The sequence below is a fragment of the Urocitellus parryii genome, chromosome 1, assembly GCF_045843805.1.
Source record: "Urocitellus parryii isolate mUroPar1 chromosome 1, mUroPar1.hap1, whole genome shotgun sequence".
In the NCBI taxonomy this organism is placed as follows: Eukaryota; Metazoa; Chordata; class Mammalia; order Rodentia; family Sciuridae; genus Urocitellus; species Urocitellus parryii.
The window spans coordinates 265,059,252-265,076,349 of record NC_135531.1 but is presented as its reverse complement, the minus strand read 5'-3'; the positions used below and the strand labels follow the sequence as shown (position 1 = coordinate 265,076,349).

The window sequence follows — 17,098 nt, the reverse complement described above, 5'->3', positions numbered from 1 at the left end:
GAACTCCCCAAGATGTGCTAGTGGCCGGGGGTGGTCGTGCTGTGCCCGTCACCGTTCAGGAATGGATGGTCCCCAGGATGGACACCTCTCTGGCCACGGACCCGACACGGCTCAGCTCGACTCATGTCGGCTCGTTTCAACGTGTAGCCTGCTGTGTTCAATGAAGAGTGGCAGCTCATAGGGTCCAGCATGATTCTATTATTGTCCTGTTGCACAGACGAGGACACTGAGGCCCAGAGTAATTCACGCCTCTGTGTCCAGGAAGCTGGTGAAAAGCCAGCGACAGGCCTGGGTGGGCGTTTGCCCTCAGGACTCCTTGCCCAGTCCTAGGCTCTGCTGCCTGGCCCTGTGTGGTAGGGTCCTTTGTCCCTTTCCTTTGTGCCTCCTCTGAGTGGCAAGAGGAGACTCGGGGATCCAGATGGGGCTCTAACTCTTTTCCTTGTGGGAACAGCTGCCTGCGGGTGACATGTGCCGTCTCCTTGCTCTGTCCTTGCAGAGGTGGTGGGACACACCCAGGGGCCGCTGGACGGGAGTCTGTACGCCAAGGTGAAGAAGAAGGACTCCCTGAACGGCAGCACCGGGGCCGTCAACGCCGCGCGTCCTGTCCTGTCGGCCACCCCCAACCACGTGGAGCACACGCTCTCCGTGAGCAGTGACTCGGGCAACTCCACAGCCTCCACCAAGACCGACAAGACGGATGAGCCTGTCTCCGCGGCCTCCGGTGCCCCCGCTGCCCTGAGTCCCGAGGAGAAGCGGGAGCTGGATCGCCTGCTCAGCGGCTTTGGCCTAGAGCGAGAGAAGCAGGGTGCCATGTACCGCGCACAGCACCTCAGGTCCCGCCTGGCCGCCGGCCCAGCTGGGTCTCCCTCGGGCCGCCACGTTGTCCCAGCCCAGGTCCATGTCAACGGTGGGGCCTTGGCCTCTGAGCGGGAGACAGACATCCTGGATGATGAGCTGCCCAACCAGGATGGGCACAGCGTGGGCAGCATGGGCACGCTGTCCTCTCTGGACGGGATCACCAACACCAGCGAGGGGGGCTACCCAGACGCCCTGCCCCCACTGACCAACGGCCTGGACAAGGCCCACCCTGAGGAACCTCTGGTCAATGGCGGGGGCTACCCCTATGAGAACGCCAGCCGGGCAGTGCCCGCCCATGCTGGCCACGTGGCCCCCATGCGACCCTCCTACTCGGCGCAGGAGGGCTTAGCTGGCTACCAGCGGGAGGGGCCCCACCCGGTCTGGCCCCAGGCAGTGACCACCTCCCACTATGGCCATGACCCCAGTGGCATGTTCCGCTCTCAGTCCTTCCCGGATGCCGAGCCCCAGCTGCCCCCAGCTCCAGCCCGCGGGGGCAGCAGCCGGGAGGCCGTGCAGAGGGGGCTGAATTCATGGCAGCAGCAGCAGCAGCCTCGCCAACCTCCTCGCCAGCAGGAAAGAGCCCAGTTGGAGAGCCTCGCGACCGGCAGGCCCAGCCCCCAGCCGCTGGCAGAGCCCCCCGCCTCTGCCCTCCCAGAGTTCCCCAGGGCGGCCTCTCACCAGGAGATTGAGCAGTCCATCGAAGCGCTCAACATGCTCATGCTGGACCTTGAGCCAGTCTCGGCCGCCGCCCCCCTGCACAAGTCCCAGAGTGTCCCTGGGGCCTGGCCAGGGGCTCCCCCACTCTCCTCCCAGCCCCTCTCGGGCTCTTCCCGCCAGTCGCATCCACTGACCCAGTCCAGATCTGGCTCCATCCCCGGTGGGCACTCCCTGGGAACCCCTGAGCTGGCCCCTCCCGGCAGGTCTTACTCACCTTACGATTATCAGTCCGGTCCAGCTGCGTCCAACCAGGGTTTCCGTCCAAAGAGCCCAGCCTCCTCATCCTTCCTTCCAACCGCCCATGGCCCCCCAGGGCCTCAGCAGCCCCCAGCCTCTCTCCCTGGCCTCACCACTCAGCCTCAGCTCCCACCAAAGGAAGCGGCCTCAGAGCCCTCCCGAACCCCAGAGGAGGAGCCACTGAACCTGGAAGGGCTGGTGGCCCACCGAATCGCAGGTAAGAGCCGCAGGGGCCGTCAGACGTGGACATTCCCTCCTTCCTCCCTCTGCCCTTCCCTCCGGTCTCCGTGGGCCTTGCTGGGGGAGGTGCAGTGCTGCTGTGGCCTGGGGAGGCTCTCAGGAGCTGGGGCCCAGCCACCCTTCCTGTATCTACACCTCAAAGAGTCTGCAGCCTTGTCAGGGGACAGGCACAGACAGGTAATTCCGAAACAGTACAATGTGTGCTAGGACAGAAGTGAGACTGAGCCCCAGAGCTCGGGGAAGCATAACATCCCACCTAGGGCAACCAGGGAGAGCTTCCTGGAGGTGGTGACTCAGGGCTGGAGTCCAGACTTTCTAGGTGGAGAGGAGACTAGGAGCCTGCCTGCCGTGCTTGTTGTCCTCAGACTTCAGGTCCTTGGGGTAGGAGGGAGGTCTCTGTGGACGGTTTCCCTCTTAGACCCTCCCCGAGGCCATGATGAAGCCCTTGGGCTCTATCTGGGCCTTCAGGTTTGTTTTTTTGAGGGGCCAAGGTCCCCTTGCCGGTTAGCTTCCCGTTAGTCCTTGCCTAGGACCAGCTCCTCTTCCTATCAGAGCAAATCCAGAAAGATACCTAGAGAGGGAGGAGAGAGTGGGAACCAGGAGAACCTACTGGGAAGAAAGAGCCAGTGTCCAGGCCACCCTGGGAGGGACACAGCCACCTGCCGCAGCTTATGACTGTTCCCAGGGACAGCCAGGCCTGGGGGAATCCTCGCAGTTGACTTTGTTGTGAGGCGAAAGCCGGACAGGGGTGGCCCCGAGACTGGGGTGGGGTGGGCCTCGGGCCCAGCCCTCAGCTGACAGGGGGTGAGACTCGAGGGGAAGGCAGGCTGGGCAGCTGGCTCTGCCCTCCACTACACTTGGGGAAGCTGAGTCACCGTGCCAGCTGCAGGGAGGAAGGGAGGCACCCTCCTGGGATGGGGAAGCAGCTCACAGAGGCCAGCTGGCTCTTGGGTTGGGCCAGGCCCTGGGTGCCCTGGGTGCCCTGGGTGCTGCTGTACTTCAGGGCAGAGCAGAAACCCTGGAGAGCTGGGGCAGGAGGTCTTTGTGGCTTTAACCAAGCACCAAACCCAGGATTGAGCGTCCCTGACCCTCTACGGGTGAGATGCTCCATGGGTGATCCATTTGGGGCTTGACTTCTGCTTCCTCCCACATCTGGGCTGTGACACAAGGGCACCTCCCTGGCTGCTTCGTCTGTTGAAACCAACCCATTTCCTCCAAGTTTTGTTGAGGCGAGAGGGACAACGGGGCCACCCAAATTCCCTGGGGATGCCATTCCCCTCCCAGTGTTGAGGTGGCCTGAAGAATAGTGATGCTGTGGTCTAATGATGAATAGGATCCAGGGGACTTCTCTGGGGAGGACACAGAATGAATTTCTTCTTGGTCCAGAGGAAGTCATACTGCTCAAGCCCTGGGGGGAGGTCCATCTGAGAGTGGGTCTCCCCTCAACCAGCCTCTGCGGTCTTGGCTGCCAACTTCCATATCCTGTAGCCTCTCAGGTTTTGGCTTTCACGAAGCCATGGGGTTGGTGGAGGGCATTGTTGGCAGAGGGTCCCTTCACCTAAGCCCATTACCATCTTGTCTACCAACCACAAATGACTCAGGAGGAGGGGTGAGATGGATAGAGAGGGTCGTTGTATCTGGTACCCAGGGCTCTGAATTCGCCTCTTTGGTCTATACCCTGTCGTGAACAGAATTTCTTATGTCAGCAGGCTCTGTGTGCAGAATCTCCTTAGTAGCCCTTCATGGTACCGAAGGGCCCTCAAGTAAGATCTATGTGTAGGACTTTCTGGGAGGCAGGGAGGATAGACTTTCAGCATCAGTTCTTCCTGCTCTTTCAGCATTCTGCTGCGGGAAGCTGGGACTTCAGTGTTCACATGAGTGACTAGGAAGCTCAGATCTGTGGGAGAACCTCTTCATGGCCTTGAACTTGATCTGGTTTCTCTTGGCTTTTATCCCCTAGGTCTTCCTCCCCACCTTAGCTGTCCTTCATACCTCAGCACTCTGTTGGGTTCATTCCACTTTGATCCAACTACTGTTCATGTCTGATTTCCGATTAAATCTTAGAGACTGTAAGAACGATTTTCCTAACTTGAAAATGAGAAGGCAGTAGAAATCTATAGCACGTGCCACATTTCCTTGTGAAATGTTGGAAGCATTCCTGTTATAGCCATGGGACCCAGTAAGGATGTCTATTATCACTACTATCATTTAACATTGTATTGGATTCCCAGTCAGTGCAATAAGACAAGAAAAAGAAATAAGAGAGTCGAGGAGTACAGTGGAGGTATCTTGTATTCCTGATTCTGTGATGGGACTGATATTGGATGCCTCGAGAGGTAGAGATTTCAGTGCATGTTGGAAATCAGATATGGATCTTATCTTTAAGGAGTCTCAAGTTTAGTGCTGGGGGTGGTGGGGAGAACTAGAACTTTAAGATGAGGTCATTCATAATAAAAGAGGTATGGAGAAAGCTCTGTGGGAGAGAAGAGGTCACTAGCAGCTGTGTGGAGGATGGTGTTAAACAACCTTGCAAGATGGATAGGATTTGAAAGTGATTGAGGACTCAGTGGACACAGAGAGGTCGTGGCAAGGATAGGAAGGCACAGGGAATGTTTGAAGAACAGTGACATGTGGAGAGCCTCGTAGACTGTTAGAGGGAGACTCAGGAAAGGCAGCCAGAGGTCTGTCTCGGGATGGTCTTAAATACCAGCCTCAGGAGCTTGAAGTTTACCACTTACCAACAGGGGAAATCATTCCTGTGGTTAGGCAGGGGAATGTGCCACACAGCTGGGGTTCAGGAAGCTGCGTCTGGTGAGACTGGGCAGGAAGAATGCAAATGGGAGAGATTTTGACCTGGGAGAGGTTGGGAGCTTATTAGGTCACCTTGGTAATGGGGACCAGATTAGGATGTGACCATGGGCATCCAAAAGAAGAGATGGTGCCACGGCCACAGTGGGAGTAGGGCCAGTCAATCACAGATTGATTGACAGTTGGGGGGATCGAGGATGGCTGAAAAGCACCGTGGTTCCCTCGCCCTGTGAGCTGGCTAGCGTGGTTAACGAAGCTGCAGGGTCTGAGGGGTCAGCGGAGCCTCCACACATGGCTGATGGAGTTGGATCTTGACCGAGTGGGAAGAGCTGCAGACCTGGGGATCTTCCTCCCAAGGGTGGAGGTTAGAGCTCTGGGCATGAATGAGATCTCTATGTCACGATCATGGAGGGAAGAGAACTTAGGTTAGAGTGGCCATGAGCAGAAAGGGAGGCTAGGAAGGGGGTCTGAGAACGATGCTCAGGGTGGTGACAGGAGCCAGGACAATGTGTCATCGCAAGGCCAGGAGAGTAAAGGGTTTCAAGGAGGAGGGGCGGGGAGGTGAGCAGTGTCCACTGGAGATACCAGGAGGAGGAGGAGCAAGAGACTAAGCCCCTGGATTTGCCAGTTAGGGGGCCTGGTGATTTTCAAAGGCATAGTTTTAGTGGAGTGCTGGTGACAGAAGCCAGACAGCAAGGGACCGAGGAGTGAGTGGGGATGGAGTGAAGACAGCGTGCCAACTACTCTTTGGAGTGGTTTCATGATAAAAGGGGAGAGAAGGGCAGCCAAAGAGGTCAGCAAGACATCAGAGCTTTCTGGAGAGCTTGGGGTCGTGAGAATGCTCTCAGGTGAAGGACGGAGCAGGGGAGGCTGAAGACGGGAGGAAGGAGAGGAACAGAGAGGAGAAGAATGAAGAGATTGATGGAATCACGTCTCTGAGGCGGTGCGAGGGGACAGGCCTGGGAGTCCAGTCTGGGCCAGGAGCTCAGATACTTCTTCATGAAATTATAAAGAATGGATAAAGATATATGGAAATACTTGGTGTCAAACTTGGAGAGCTTGGATTAAGAACCCTGCCCTCCCCTATTTTTTCCCTTTTCTGTATGAATCCAGGGCTGAGTTCAAGGCCCATTCCATCCCTCATTCAGCAGGAGCTTGAATCTGTGCTACTCACTAGTCTAGGCTCTGAGAAAATGGTGGCAAACAACAGGTTAAGCCTTGGTCCTTCCGGCAGAGTTGGACACTGGGTAAATGAACAAGTAGATACAAAATTTTTCTGATGACTGACAAGTGCCATAGAGATCAAATAGTGAAGTGACAGTGATGGGGAGAGGGCAGGGGGTGGTTGCACTTTATATGCATGGTCAGGGGACGCTCCATGGGGCAACAAGGGAATGTGCCTCATGGGGCAGCAAGTTCAAAGGCCCTGAGGCAGAGTGTTCCTGGTGTGGCTAGAGCAGAGTGACCAACAGGAGGTCAGAGAGGTACTGGAGTGGTCCTGGCATATGGTTGGTCTTGCAGGGGATCCTAAGAACTTTTGTTTTTGCTCTGCATGGTGTGAGAAGCCTTAAAAAGGATTTGGTCCAAAGAGTGATGTCATCTGACTTGTCCTAAAAGGATCAGTATAGCCAGGATGGAAGGAGGGAGGCCCGTTAGGAGGCTGCTGCTCTCGATCAGGGTGGGAGCTGTGGAGGTGTGAGTCTGGGCTTGGATCATAGATGTGTTTTGGAGGCACAGCCAGCGAGAGGTACAGATAGACTAGATGTGGGATGTGAGAGAAAAAGCAAAGTCAAGGACGACTCTAACCTTGGAGCTGCTTGGTATTGAGATGGGTAAGATTTGAGAAGAGCTGGCCAGAGGGAACCGGAGTGTGATCTAGGGCACCTTGGGTGTGAGATGCTCATGAAGCATCTGAGATGGTCAGGTGGTAAGAATCAGGAGTTTCAGGGGACAGATTGGAGCTTAGAGATGTGGGGGATGTCGGCAGATGCGGGCCAGGTAAAGCTAGCAAGGGGGAGCTCACCTGTGGGGAGAGATCCCTGGGATCAAGGCTGGCCCCTGCTGGGCCTGTGGCCCACGCCTGTTATCCCAGGGCTCAGGAAGCTGAGACAGGAGGATTGTGGGTTCAAAGCCACCCTCAGCAATGGTGAGGCACTGAGCCATGCAGTGAGACCCTGTCTCTAAATAAAATACAAAATAGGGCTGGGGGTGTGGCCCAGTGGGTATCTTGCTAGCCAGCAGTAGGCCACCCGTCCTCTGGGGAAGCGAGACCCCAGATCCACCCTCTCTTCTTGCCGCACTCCCTCCCCGCCCCCTCCAGTGTGTGGCCCATCCCAGGCAGAACACCAGCTAATCTCGATTTTTCTCTTTGTGTTTTGTTTCGTCTTGTTTTGTGCCTGTCCCTGCATGCTCTGCGTGGCCTGTGTCCACCTGTCCCCTGTGCTTTCCTGGCCTGGTGTCTCCCCGCCCGCCTGCCTCCCACCCTTGCCGGCTCCCCTGGGGTTGGGGTGGGCAGCGTACAATGCCAAGCTGCAGGACATGGGGCAGGGTGGCCACTCCCGGGCCCCTCCTCTCCACCGGCTGCGATCTGCCTCCCTCTCTGGTTGGTCCCCTGTCCCCGCTCCCTTGGCCCTCAGTTTAGCTCCTGGTCTCTCTCTCTCTTCAGACCTCGCCAGCTGCCTCTCTCCCTCCCTGCCCCACTCCCTCCTGTCCCCGTCTCCCCTCTGCTGGGTGCTTGTCCTCTTTCCAGCTCTCCCTTGCGCTCTCTGCTCTCCCTGGTTTTCTCTCTGGCCTGCTCCTTACCCTCTCTTTCCTCCCCGTCCTCTCCAAGTCCTCTGTCCCTCCTCTCTGCATGAGCCTGGTCCCCGCTTCTGCATGGATGGGGCCTGATGCTTTCAGCCTTGGGAACAGGTGTGAAGGGGCTAGATGAACCCTCAGGGTCCCCACGGAGGTAAAGGCCTCCGGGGTGAGGTGCGCAGTGAGGGGTCCAGCACCCTGAACCCCCCTCCCCGGCAGATAGTCTGTGCTGGGGGTGGGGGGTCTCACCAGGAGGTAGGCTGTGCCTTGCTTGGGGCCAGCCACCGGGTGCAGGACAGAGTGGTCACCCAGCACCTGCTGCTCGGCCACTGGAGCATCGCACACCCTGGAGACAGAGTACTTCTGACCCCACCCCCATCTGATCCTAGGACCCACGGCCGAGAGTCAGAAGCCTGGGCTATGGTCCTGGCCCTGCCTGTGCTCACCCCCGTGACCTTGGGCAAGTCGCTCACCTGTTCAGAGCTCAGTTACCCAGTTTGAAAACTGGAGGGTGACAGCCCAGCCTCCAGTGTTTCGCACGGTGGTTTGGCTTGTCCCAGATGGGGGGGCCCCTCCCTCAGGGCCATGGTACTTTATCTGAGGATGATGATGTCCCCTGATGTCCACTCCAACTTCCTGGACAGCAGATCCTCAGGCTCGTAGTCCTGGGGAGAGAATCAGCTGGTCTTTCCCAGCTGTTGTGAGCCTCAGGCTGGTGTCAGGGAGGGGACAGTGTGCTCAGGCTTGTCCCACACCATGGCCTGAGAGGCGCTGGGAACCAGTGACGGCCAATGGCGCTGCCTGGTGCCTCTTGGATCCTCCTTCTCCCAGTCCATGGATAATCGGGAGATGGCTCTAAAACCCTGTCCCCCGTCCCCCTCCTTTCCCGCTGCCTTTTTCTCAGCCCTGTGGTGGGGAGTGCAGTGTCCAGCCGGGCCTGGGCTGGGCGGGTTCCTGGGGTGGTGTGTCCTGAGGGGAGCTGGCATGGCTTGCCCTAGGGCTGCTAGTGTGAGCCTCTGCCGTGTGGCTTTCTGGTGCCCTGGCCTAGCAGGTGGCCTTCCTCCTGGATCCCCTTGCTCCTGGAGCCCCAGGCATGCAGTCGGACACCCCGTTCCCGACCTGGAGCTGAGGAAGCCAGTCTTCTGGAAATTGGAAGATTGGGAGAAGAGCTGGGTCTGTGGGGGTGGGAGTGGCCACGGGGTGGGGGAAGCTGACACCAGGGAGTTTGTCCCTGTGACTCGGGTGGGAGAGGCAGTCCTTTACCAAAGTGTTGGGGCCTCACGCCCAGAATTGCAGGGTGTGCGTGTGTGTACGTGTGTGTGTGTGTGTACGTGTATGTGTGTGTGTGTGTGTGTACGTGTGTGCGTGGTGAAGGCCGGGGTTGTCTCAGGTCTACCTCATGTTAGAGGAGCCTCGGGAGAGAGCTGTCCCCCAACAGCACCCTCCTGGGCAGCAAGATGGAGTGCCCTGGGCGGTGGGGCTGCCTGGCCTGCTCCTCCCCAGTTGTGGGGCCATGTGGAGGCTCTGGGGCAGAGGTGCCTGCCATCCTCTCAGGGCCGAGGGGAGGACCTCAAGCTATTGTGTGTGAGCAGCCCTTAGAGGGTGACCCAGGCCCCTTGGCGGGTGATGAGATCCTGAAGACCACCTTCTTGTATCAGTGCATCTCACTTCTCAGTCTTCTTGGAGTAGAGTGCTGGACTTGCTGGCCTGGCTGGGAGAACCTTCCAGAATCCTGCTTTTCTTGGCTCCTTTCTTCACCAGCTTCCCCTGGCCATATGGCCTTCTGCAGGGGTGGGTGGGGCTGACTGTAAGGGTGCTGAGGGCCCCACCAAGATCCCACCATCCCGTGCCCCGTTGCCCTTCCTGTCCGGTTGGCTGGTGGTGCGTGCACACTTGTGTGCATGTGTGTCTGTGTGAGTGTGCATGTCGGAACCAGAGGCCCTGAGGGAGAGTGGGGCTGGGGGACTGAGGAAGTCCTGGGTGGAGGGTGGTGGCCTGGGGCAGGCTCTGGGACGTGGGAGGGGGCTGTTCTCCCTCTGACACGGGCTGTCAACTGGGGTCCAGACGTCCCAGCTTGGCTCAGAACAATGGGGCTCTCTTCTCTTCCTCCATCATGCCCGGCTCCCCTCCCTTGGAGAGTGACAAGAGAGAGGGAACGAGGTTCTCCAGGCACTCCAGGGCAGCTCTGGGCTTGCCAAAGGGGACAACAGTGGGACACTGTGTTCAAAGAATGCAAGTGGCCCTGAGTGGCCACTGGTGCCAGGGGGCACTCTTTGGGGGGTGGGGCTGGCCCCATGGGAGTGGAATGCAGGGTCTTCTCCTTCTGAAGGGGGAGGCTGTGCCCTGCAGCTCCCTGGCTCTTCAGAGGTCATTTGGTCCATCCTTCTGCCTCTGATCAGAACGCTCTCCCGCGTGCCAGCTGGTGGTGGCGAAGGAGCTGAGAAGGCACAGCTCTCTGCATGCCTGGCGTCTGGCTCCTCCACCATCAGCAAGGCCACGTTCAGTCCAGCCTCCTGTCCTGCTGCCACGGTTGACCGTGGCCCCTGGGCATGGATGCTACTCAGGCAGTGTCTCCAGTGGCAACAGACCGATTTTCCCAAGGGCAAACCTCATCAGATCACGGGACAGGGAAACCGGCCACCTCCTGAAAAGGCAAGGGACCGGCAGAGGAGGCTGCCGGGTGGGTGAGCCCGGGACGGAGACCAGCCCTAATGTGTTTCTTCACCTTGGGGCTGAACTCAGTTCCAGGCTGGGAACCTTCCTCCTTTGTCACAGTATTATTAGAAAATCAGTGGCAACCTCTGCTTCTCTGTAATGTTTTTGCCGAATGACTGTAGCAGCAGCCCTGTCCACGCTGCCCAGGAGGCCCGAGTGGGGCAGGGCCTTGGCAGGGGAAGGGGAAGCATGGCCAGGGCCAGGGCTTCCTGCAGGCCTGGCTGAGCTGCTGGCCGCACAGAGCCTTTGAGGCCTGGGAGTCTGGACTCGCTGGTTGAGGCTGGTGTGCTCTGCCTTCCCGGGCCATGCCCTCCGTCCCTCAGGGTGGGTGCCCCTAGCAGCCCCTGGCTGAGGCTTATATGACTCCTGGTTTTCTATTCTGAAAATAAGGACATGCTGAGGTTGGCAGCTTATTAGCTGTAAGAGCAGTTTGGGAGTGGCAGTGAGGTTGTCCTGGCTGAGTGGGCAGGCAGGGCCTCTGGGTAAGGACCAAGGTGGGGACTCCAGGTATCCTCCACCTCTGCACCTTCTGGATTTAACCCGTGATCCCCTGACCCTCTGACTGGCTTATGGAGCACCCATCCCGGGAGCACCCGGGTCCCTGTCTACAGTGACTGCGTGTGGCGTGAAAGCAGGGGTGCGCCTGCCCCAGACTCGTCGGCCTACAGCCAAGAAAACAGGGGCTGCCCCGCATGCAGACCACTGTGGATGGTGGAGGGTGGTTCAGGCTGTGCGGTGGTGATCTGCTTGGCTGTACTGGCCTTTTCCTAGGGTCCAGCAGTGTGTGGGGTGTGTGTGTGTGTGTGTGTGTGTGTGTGTGTGCTCCCATGTGTGCCGTGGAATGGTTTTCTCAGAGGTACATCCCAGGTACCAGGCCCATGTGACCTAGGACCTTTGGTTAGTCCCAGTGGGGGTTAAGGCAGGGCTGAGAGTGTCCTGGAAGATAATCAGGTCTGAGGCCCACCCTTTGGGCTGGGTCTTGGCTCCTGGGACCTGGGAAGTGAATTTTCTAGGATTCCGGGAGCCAGTTCAGTGAGGCAATGGATTCCATGCCTCAGCCCAGCTGTGGGAAGAGAGTGGGAAGGAAGGAAGGAGGGCGAGGTGAGCACTGTGCCCGGCCTGCGGAGGGGGGCCTGGGGTTGGGAGTGCTGAGACGCAGATGGAGAGCATGACCTCTGTGCCTGCCCTTTGCAGGGAGGGGCCGCTGGGAGCCGTGGCCATCTTTGGAGTGAGAAGAGTGGGTGCTTAGCTAAGGGGCCAGTAGGAGGGAGGTTGGTAAGAAGTCTCAGATGTACACCAACGGAGGTTGGGGAACCCCAGAGAAGGCTCAAAATATCCCAGTGGCCAGTTGGGCTGAGGACTCCACAGCGAGAATAAATCGTTTCTTTGTTTCTTCTTGGGAGCACCATTTTGCAAGATGATGCAATTTATCCCCTTCCAAAAGTTCCTCCCCACGGGCTTGATGTTGCCTGTTGGTTGATGCAGTTGCCTTGGAGACCCTCACTTCCCTCCACCTCCCCTCCTGTGTCTGGAAGCTCTGGCCCTCTGCCTCTAGGGGCTGGACGGAGCTGACATCTGTTTCTTGTATCAATCCTTTGTGCTCTTGGTCCCAACCCTGTGTGGAGAAGCGATTCCTGGCGATTCCTGGCCCTGTCCAAGCAGGTCCCCCACCCTGCAGAGAAAACCCAGGGTGTGAACAGAGTTGGACCCAGGAAGGCTGGGGGAGGTGCAGAGGGGAGGCTGGCCCGCTCCAGCTTGGCCCTGTGCTAAGGGGCGCTGCCTTCTCTGGGGCGACTAGGAGGGGTGGAGTATTTCTCCAACAATATGCTCATCGCCCTGCATGCCTTGCCATTCCTCCCAGGGGTGCAGGCTCGGGAGAGGCAGCCTGCGGAGCCCCCAGCCCCACTCCGGAGGCGGGCAGCCAGCGATGGACAGTATGAGAACCATTCTCCTGAAGCCACATCCCCCCGTAGCCCTGGGGTTCGCTCCCCTGTCCAGTGTGTCTCCCCTGAGCTGGCTCTCACCATCGCCCTCAATCCTGGAGGGCGGCCCAAAGAGGTGAGTCCTTGAGCTGCATCCTGGGGCCACAGAGGGCAGCACTGTGGCAGTGACCCATCAGTGAAATGCAGAGTTTTTGCCTCCTCGCTTCCTCACCCAAGGCCGTTTCTCTGGCATGTGGAATCTGGAGCCCATTTTCTCCCTCCAATAGCTTTTACGCCCTGTTACTTTCTTGATTTCTAAAGAGAGTCCCTTTGTAGTGTGATAAGGATCCTAGGGATGACATAGATGACCTTCATCTTGAAAGTCCAAACCAGGTTGTATAGACTGACAAAATATTCTTGAGCCTTTTTCAGAAATAAGGGTTTTCTTGGAAGAGTTAGTTTTCATGCCCAGAAGAGTGCATTTCTGAGACATTTCAGTAGTCGGAGGCAGAGGATCTCAAACTTCAGTGGGGAGTTTGTTAAAACTGTTGATTCCCAAATCCACCTCCAGAGATTCCAGCATAGACATTCTGGGATGGGACCCAGGAATCTGCATCATAAACATGCACCCTGAAAAATTCTGATGGTCCATGGCCACATTGAGAGATACCAGTGGGTGCTGTTGTATAAAACCCAGAGTAGAAAGGCATTCTGGATGCCAGAGGCCCTTGCCTCTTTTTTCTCTTGCCTTCTGGCAGGATGCAAGGCCCCTGCCTTCAGCCCCTTCTCTGTAGCCGTGTTCAGAAATACTTCCAGTTCTGCCTGAGCTTGCAAATGGCCACTCCCCCACTCTCTCTAGTTCAAGGAGTTGTTGGGGCTGTGAGTGACCAAGATCTCCCTTTGACCTCTGCACTTACCTGAGCAGTGGCAGAGAGTCAGGCTGGGGAGGGAATTTGTGACCTTGACCTCATGCTCAAGGTCATCTGAAGGGGGACCTCCTCTTCTCAGGGCTTCCCCCTTTTCTTCCCCTTTGTCCCCCTGCAGCCCCACCTGCACAGCTACAAGGAGGCCTTCGAGGAGATGGAGGGGACCTCTCCAACCAGCCCGCCGTCCGGTGGGGGTAAGAACTCCCTGCTTAAGCCTATCCTCCCCATGGCCCTCCTGACCTCATCTTAATCTTGACCTATGCAAGTGCCCCAAGTATGGGGGTGGGGTGGGGGCAGTGTGCCAGCAGAGGTGCGTTCAGCTGAAATCTCCTGCTTCTCACTTCCCTGAGTCAGGCAGGGCTAGAGTGGGCCTCCCCCACCCCCACTCCCTTATTTCCATTGCACCATCTTCTCTCCTGTCCCTTCTGGGATGAGGCAGCCCCGGTCTTGGGATCTGGATTGATGGCCCGTGGGACCCTGGCTTCTCATAGTATGGAGTTTTCTTAGTTGTTTGAGACTTTTTTGCCTCCTATGCTCAAAAGATATTCCATCCGAATATGACTCTTGGTGACTTCACCTTGACCTCTTTTTCTGACCCCCATTTCTTTCTGCATCCAGACCCTCTTCTGCCTCGAGCAATCTATGTAGTTCCAAGCAAGGAAAGAAAGGTCTGGGACTCAGGCTGGCAGAACCCCCATCTCATCTGACCTTGGCCTCCAATCAGAGGCCTTTAGTCTGTAGCCTGCCTATACGGCTGGGGAGGCAAATTCCCAAAGGGCCACCAAAGGGAAGAGTGAAAGAGGCCAGGAGCACGGCAGCCATCCCTCTTATAGGGGAAATACCTTGACCTGGGGGAGGTGGCTGTGGTCAATGCAGTGACAGCATCCTGTCAGGTCAAGAGACACTCGGGTCCCCATGAGAGGCCCAGATCAGCAGAGCAGAGGAAGCAGGTTCCGGGGATCCTCAGGGGTGGGTTGGCTGGTCCAGGCCCAAGCTGTGCATTTGCCCTCACGAGAGGGGAGGTGGCTAAGGAAGGGTGAGCTGCAGCTGGCTCTGTGTCCCTTGGGGCTGGCTGTCCTGCACAGGGGTAGAACGTGGCAATAGTGCACGTATTCTGTGTGCCAGCAAAACTGTGCTGGCTGCCATCTTGAGGAGGCCAAAACTGTGACAGATCAGCAGCCCTGGCAGCCCTGGCTCTGGCCGCGGGTGGACACAGAATACGAGCACCCTCACCATTAGAATTCTCTAGTAGTCGGGTCGGGATTGTGGCCCAGCGGTAGAGCGCTTGCCCAGCATGTATGAGGCACTGGGTTCAATTCTTGGCACCACATAAAAATAATCCTTTATTTTTATGTATTGTATAAAACAAAGATAGTATATCCATCTGCAACTAAAAAATATTTTTAAAAAATTCCCTAGTAACTTCAAAAATCATGACCTGTTGAAATTAATTTTAATACCATTTTTCTAAGTCCAAACTATTATCATTTCAACAGGTAAATCAGTCTAAAAATACTGAGATAATTTTACAATCTTTTTTAAACATGTAAAAAGATAATGGTGACATTATTTTTAATAATCAGCTTTATTTAACTTCAATCTACATGATTGAGCTGTACTTTGTTAATTTAAAAAATGAGATATTTTGTGTTCCTTTTGCACCCTGAATACTGTTGTGTATTTTGAACTGACAGCACAACTCAGTTCAGATCAGTCAACTGCAAGTGGCCTTGGTGGCCTTGGGGGCCCTTGGCTGCCACACGGGAGCCACCTACTCAAGACACTCTGTAACCCGGTTGGCTCGATGGCTTCTCTTACCCAGTCCTGACCTTTGACCTTCACCTCTGCCTCCTTTTGCTGTCAGGTCCAGCAGCCAAGGGCTGGGTGTCCCCTTGCTTGGGATGGAAGCCATCAGGTCTGTCCTAGAATTGAGTTTTACCTTTTTCTCTCCCTCCCCCTGGCCAGCCCTGGGTGCCCTGGGGACAAGGATAAGTCAGAGCTTTCATAATGCACAGAGTTGGAGAGAGAGGATGGAAGGTGGGGAAATGCCAGGAATTTTTCTTTCAGGAAGCAGAGGGCGCCTGGCTTCAGTGCCACCCACTCAGCTGCCTCAGCAGAAGGGCCGCGCTGCCTGGGATGGGGGCGCTGGGGCGCGCGAGTCTCTGGCCTCTGGCCCCCTCTGATTTCTCTCTCTGGGGCCCTGCACCCTGATGCACCTGCTGGGTGGCATATGCAGACTTGCGGGCTGGAGCTGCTTCCCTGTCCCTGAGCCGGCGTCTCGGAGGTCAGGCTCGCTCTTGGTGATTATGTCATTTAATCTGTGCACTCAGTTGACGGACATTACTGAAGGCTTGAGAAGCGTCTATGAGCAGGATGTCATGTGGGGCAGGGGGCTGTGGGGATGGAGAGGTCTGGACCTACCTGATACCTTGGAGGTGTGTTTGCCCACGTTTCTCCCTGTGCTGTATTTGTCCCTTGGTCATCTAAGGACAGTGAGGCTGGGGTGTTAGTGGGCCACCCATCTCCCTCAGCATGTGTGCACACCTGTGCCGGCCTGACCAAGCTGTGCATGTTGGTGACACTGAGAGGCTGTACTTGTCTGTTGCTGTCCCTTTCTTTGAAGCCTGTCTGTCTTGGGAAAAGCCAGCGGGCCCAGGGAGGGTGGCGGAGCTGTGTTTGGGTCCTGGGCGTCCGAGGGCCACAGCTAGTCCGTTGAGGCCACCGGTGAGAGGGAGTGTCCTCAGAGGCTGTGGCCTCTGTAGGTCTCCTTGCTAGGAGCCACAGAGCTCATTTCTTCTCTTCTCGGAGGTGTGTGAGGAGACGCAGCAGCTGTCACCAAGACATCTCGTGACTGGGCATGACACTGCCCAGCAGCTCAGCTGAGTCCTTGGCTGATGGGAAAGAGCCTGACAGCCTTTCTGACCTGGTGTTATGTGACACTTGTAACCCAGATGGGCGGCTGGGCGGAGCCTGGCTGTGCACAGGAAGCTGGGGCTCTTGGCCAGGGATTATTCTCAGGCTTCTCCTTCTCCCAGGACACTGAGGCTGGGGGTACGGAGCCCCACACAGAGACAGTCCCTCGCTGAGATTGTCAGGGACACACCTGGTGGAGGGCAGGCCTGAGGCCCAGCCCGTGGTCCCCTTTCAGCCCGTGGCCCCCTTCTGCTGAATCTTTATCTTCACTTGTCTTCCTCTAAGTCCATCACGTGCATGGGTTTGAAAGGCTGTGTGTTTGTTTGTGTCTGTGTGTGTGTGTGAGTGTATAAGTGTGTGTGTGCATTGGGTGGGGGGATGTTGGGTAAAGAGAATGATGAAAGAGAGAGAGAATATTCTAGAGAGAGGCAGAGAGAGCCGTGTATATACCGTAGGGCAGAGCAGTGAGAAGGGCCGCAGTGAGAAGCCAAGGGCCGAGGGGTAGGAATGATTCTCTCAAGGTTGGGGACAGGGCCAGGACAAAGGACGTCATTTCCTGACTCTTTCCCTTTGTCCTTTAAACTGCTGGAATGTGAAGAAACACAGGGGACTGGAAGGGCCGTGGAGCCCCAGTGTGGGGTTTGGGCTGGCTCCGGTGGCCCAGCCCTGGCCACCGGGCCCCTCGCTCTGTCTGTGGCGTGTCCCGCAGGGCTGCCCCATCCACTCACTCCAGGTGTCCTCTTTTTCCCTTTGGCACAGTGCGCTCCCCTCCAGGTCTGGCCAAGACACCCCTCTCTGCTCTGGGCCTGAAACCCCACAACCCAGCGGACATCTTGTTGCACCCCACAGGCGGTGAGTGACTGGCTGGGTGGACGTGGTGCGGGAGGCCGCAGGGCAGGACCCTGTGGCCTGGGCAGGGGATCTCAATGGAGGCTCCCGGAGTAGAGGTTCTGGAGACGCTCTGGA

The 17,098-nt window shown here is 57.1% G+C and overlaps 1 protein-coding gene across 7 annotated transcripts in view; it reads left to right on the top strand.

Moving 5' to 3' along the window:
* The window catches only part of Tns1 (tensin 1), a 179,403-nt gene that overhangs the window by 134,962 nt on the left and 27,343 nt on the right, over window positions 1-17,098 (top strand). For 4 of the 7 annotated variants that reach the window (XM_077803524.1, XM_077803520.1, XM_077803523.1 and 1 more), the window contains 5 exons: window positions 497-2,029; window positions 7,376-7,462; window positions 12,233-12,429; window positions 13,338-13,413; window positions 16,892-16,984. In XM_077803524.1, the coding sequence (XP_077659650.1) occupies window positions 497-2,029; window positions 7,376-7,462; window positions 12,233-12,429; window positions 13,338-13,413; window positions 16,892-16,984 (1,986 nt within the window). The remainder of the gene's footprint in view (window positions 1-496; window positions 2,030-7,375; window positions 7,463-12,232; window positions 12,430-13,337; window positions 13,414-16,891; window positions 16,985-17,098) is intronic. The other 3 variants (XM_077803528.1, XM_077803525.1, XM_077803527.1) reach the window with 1 other exon arrangement.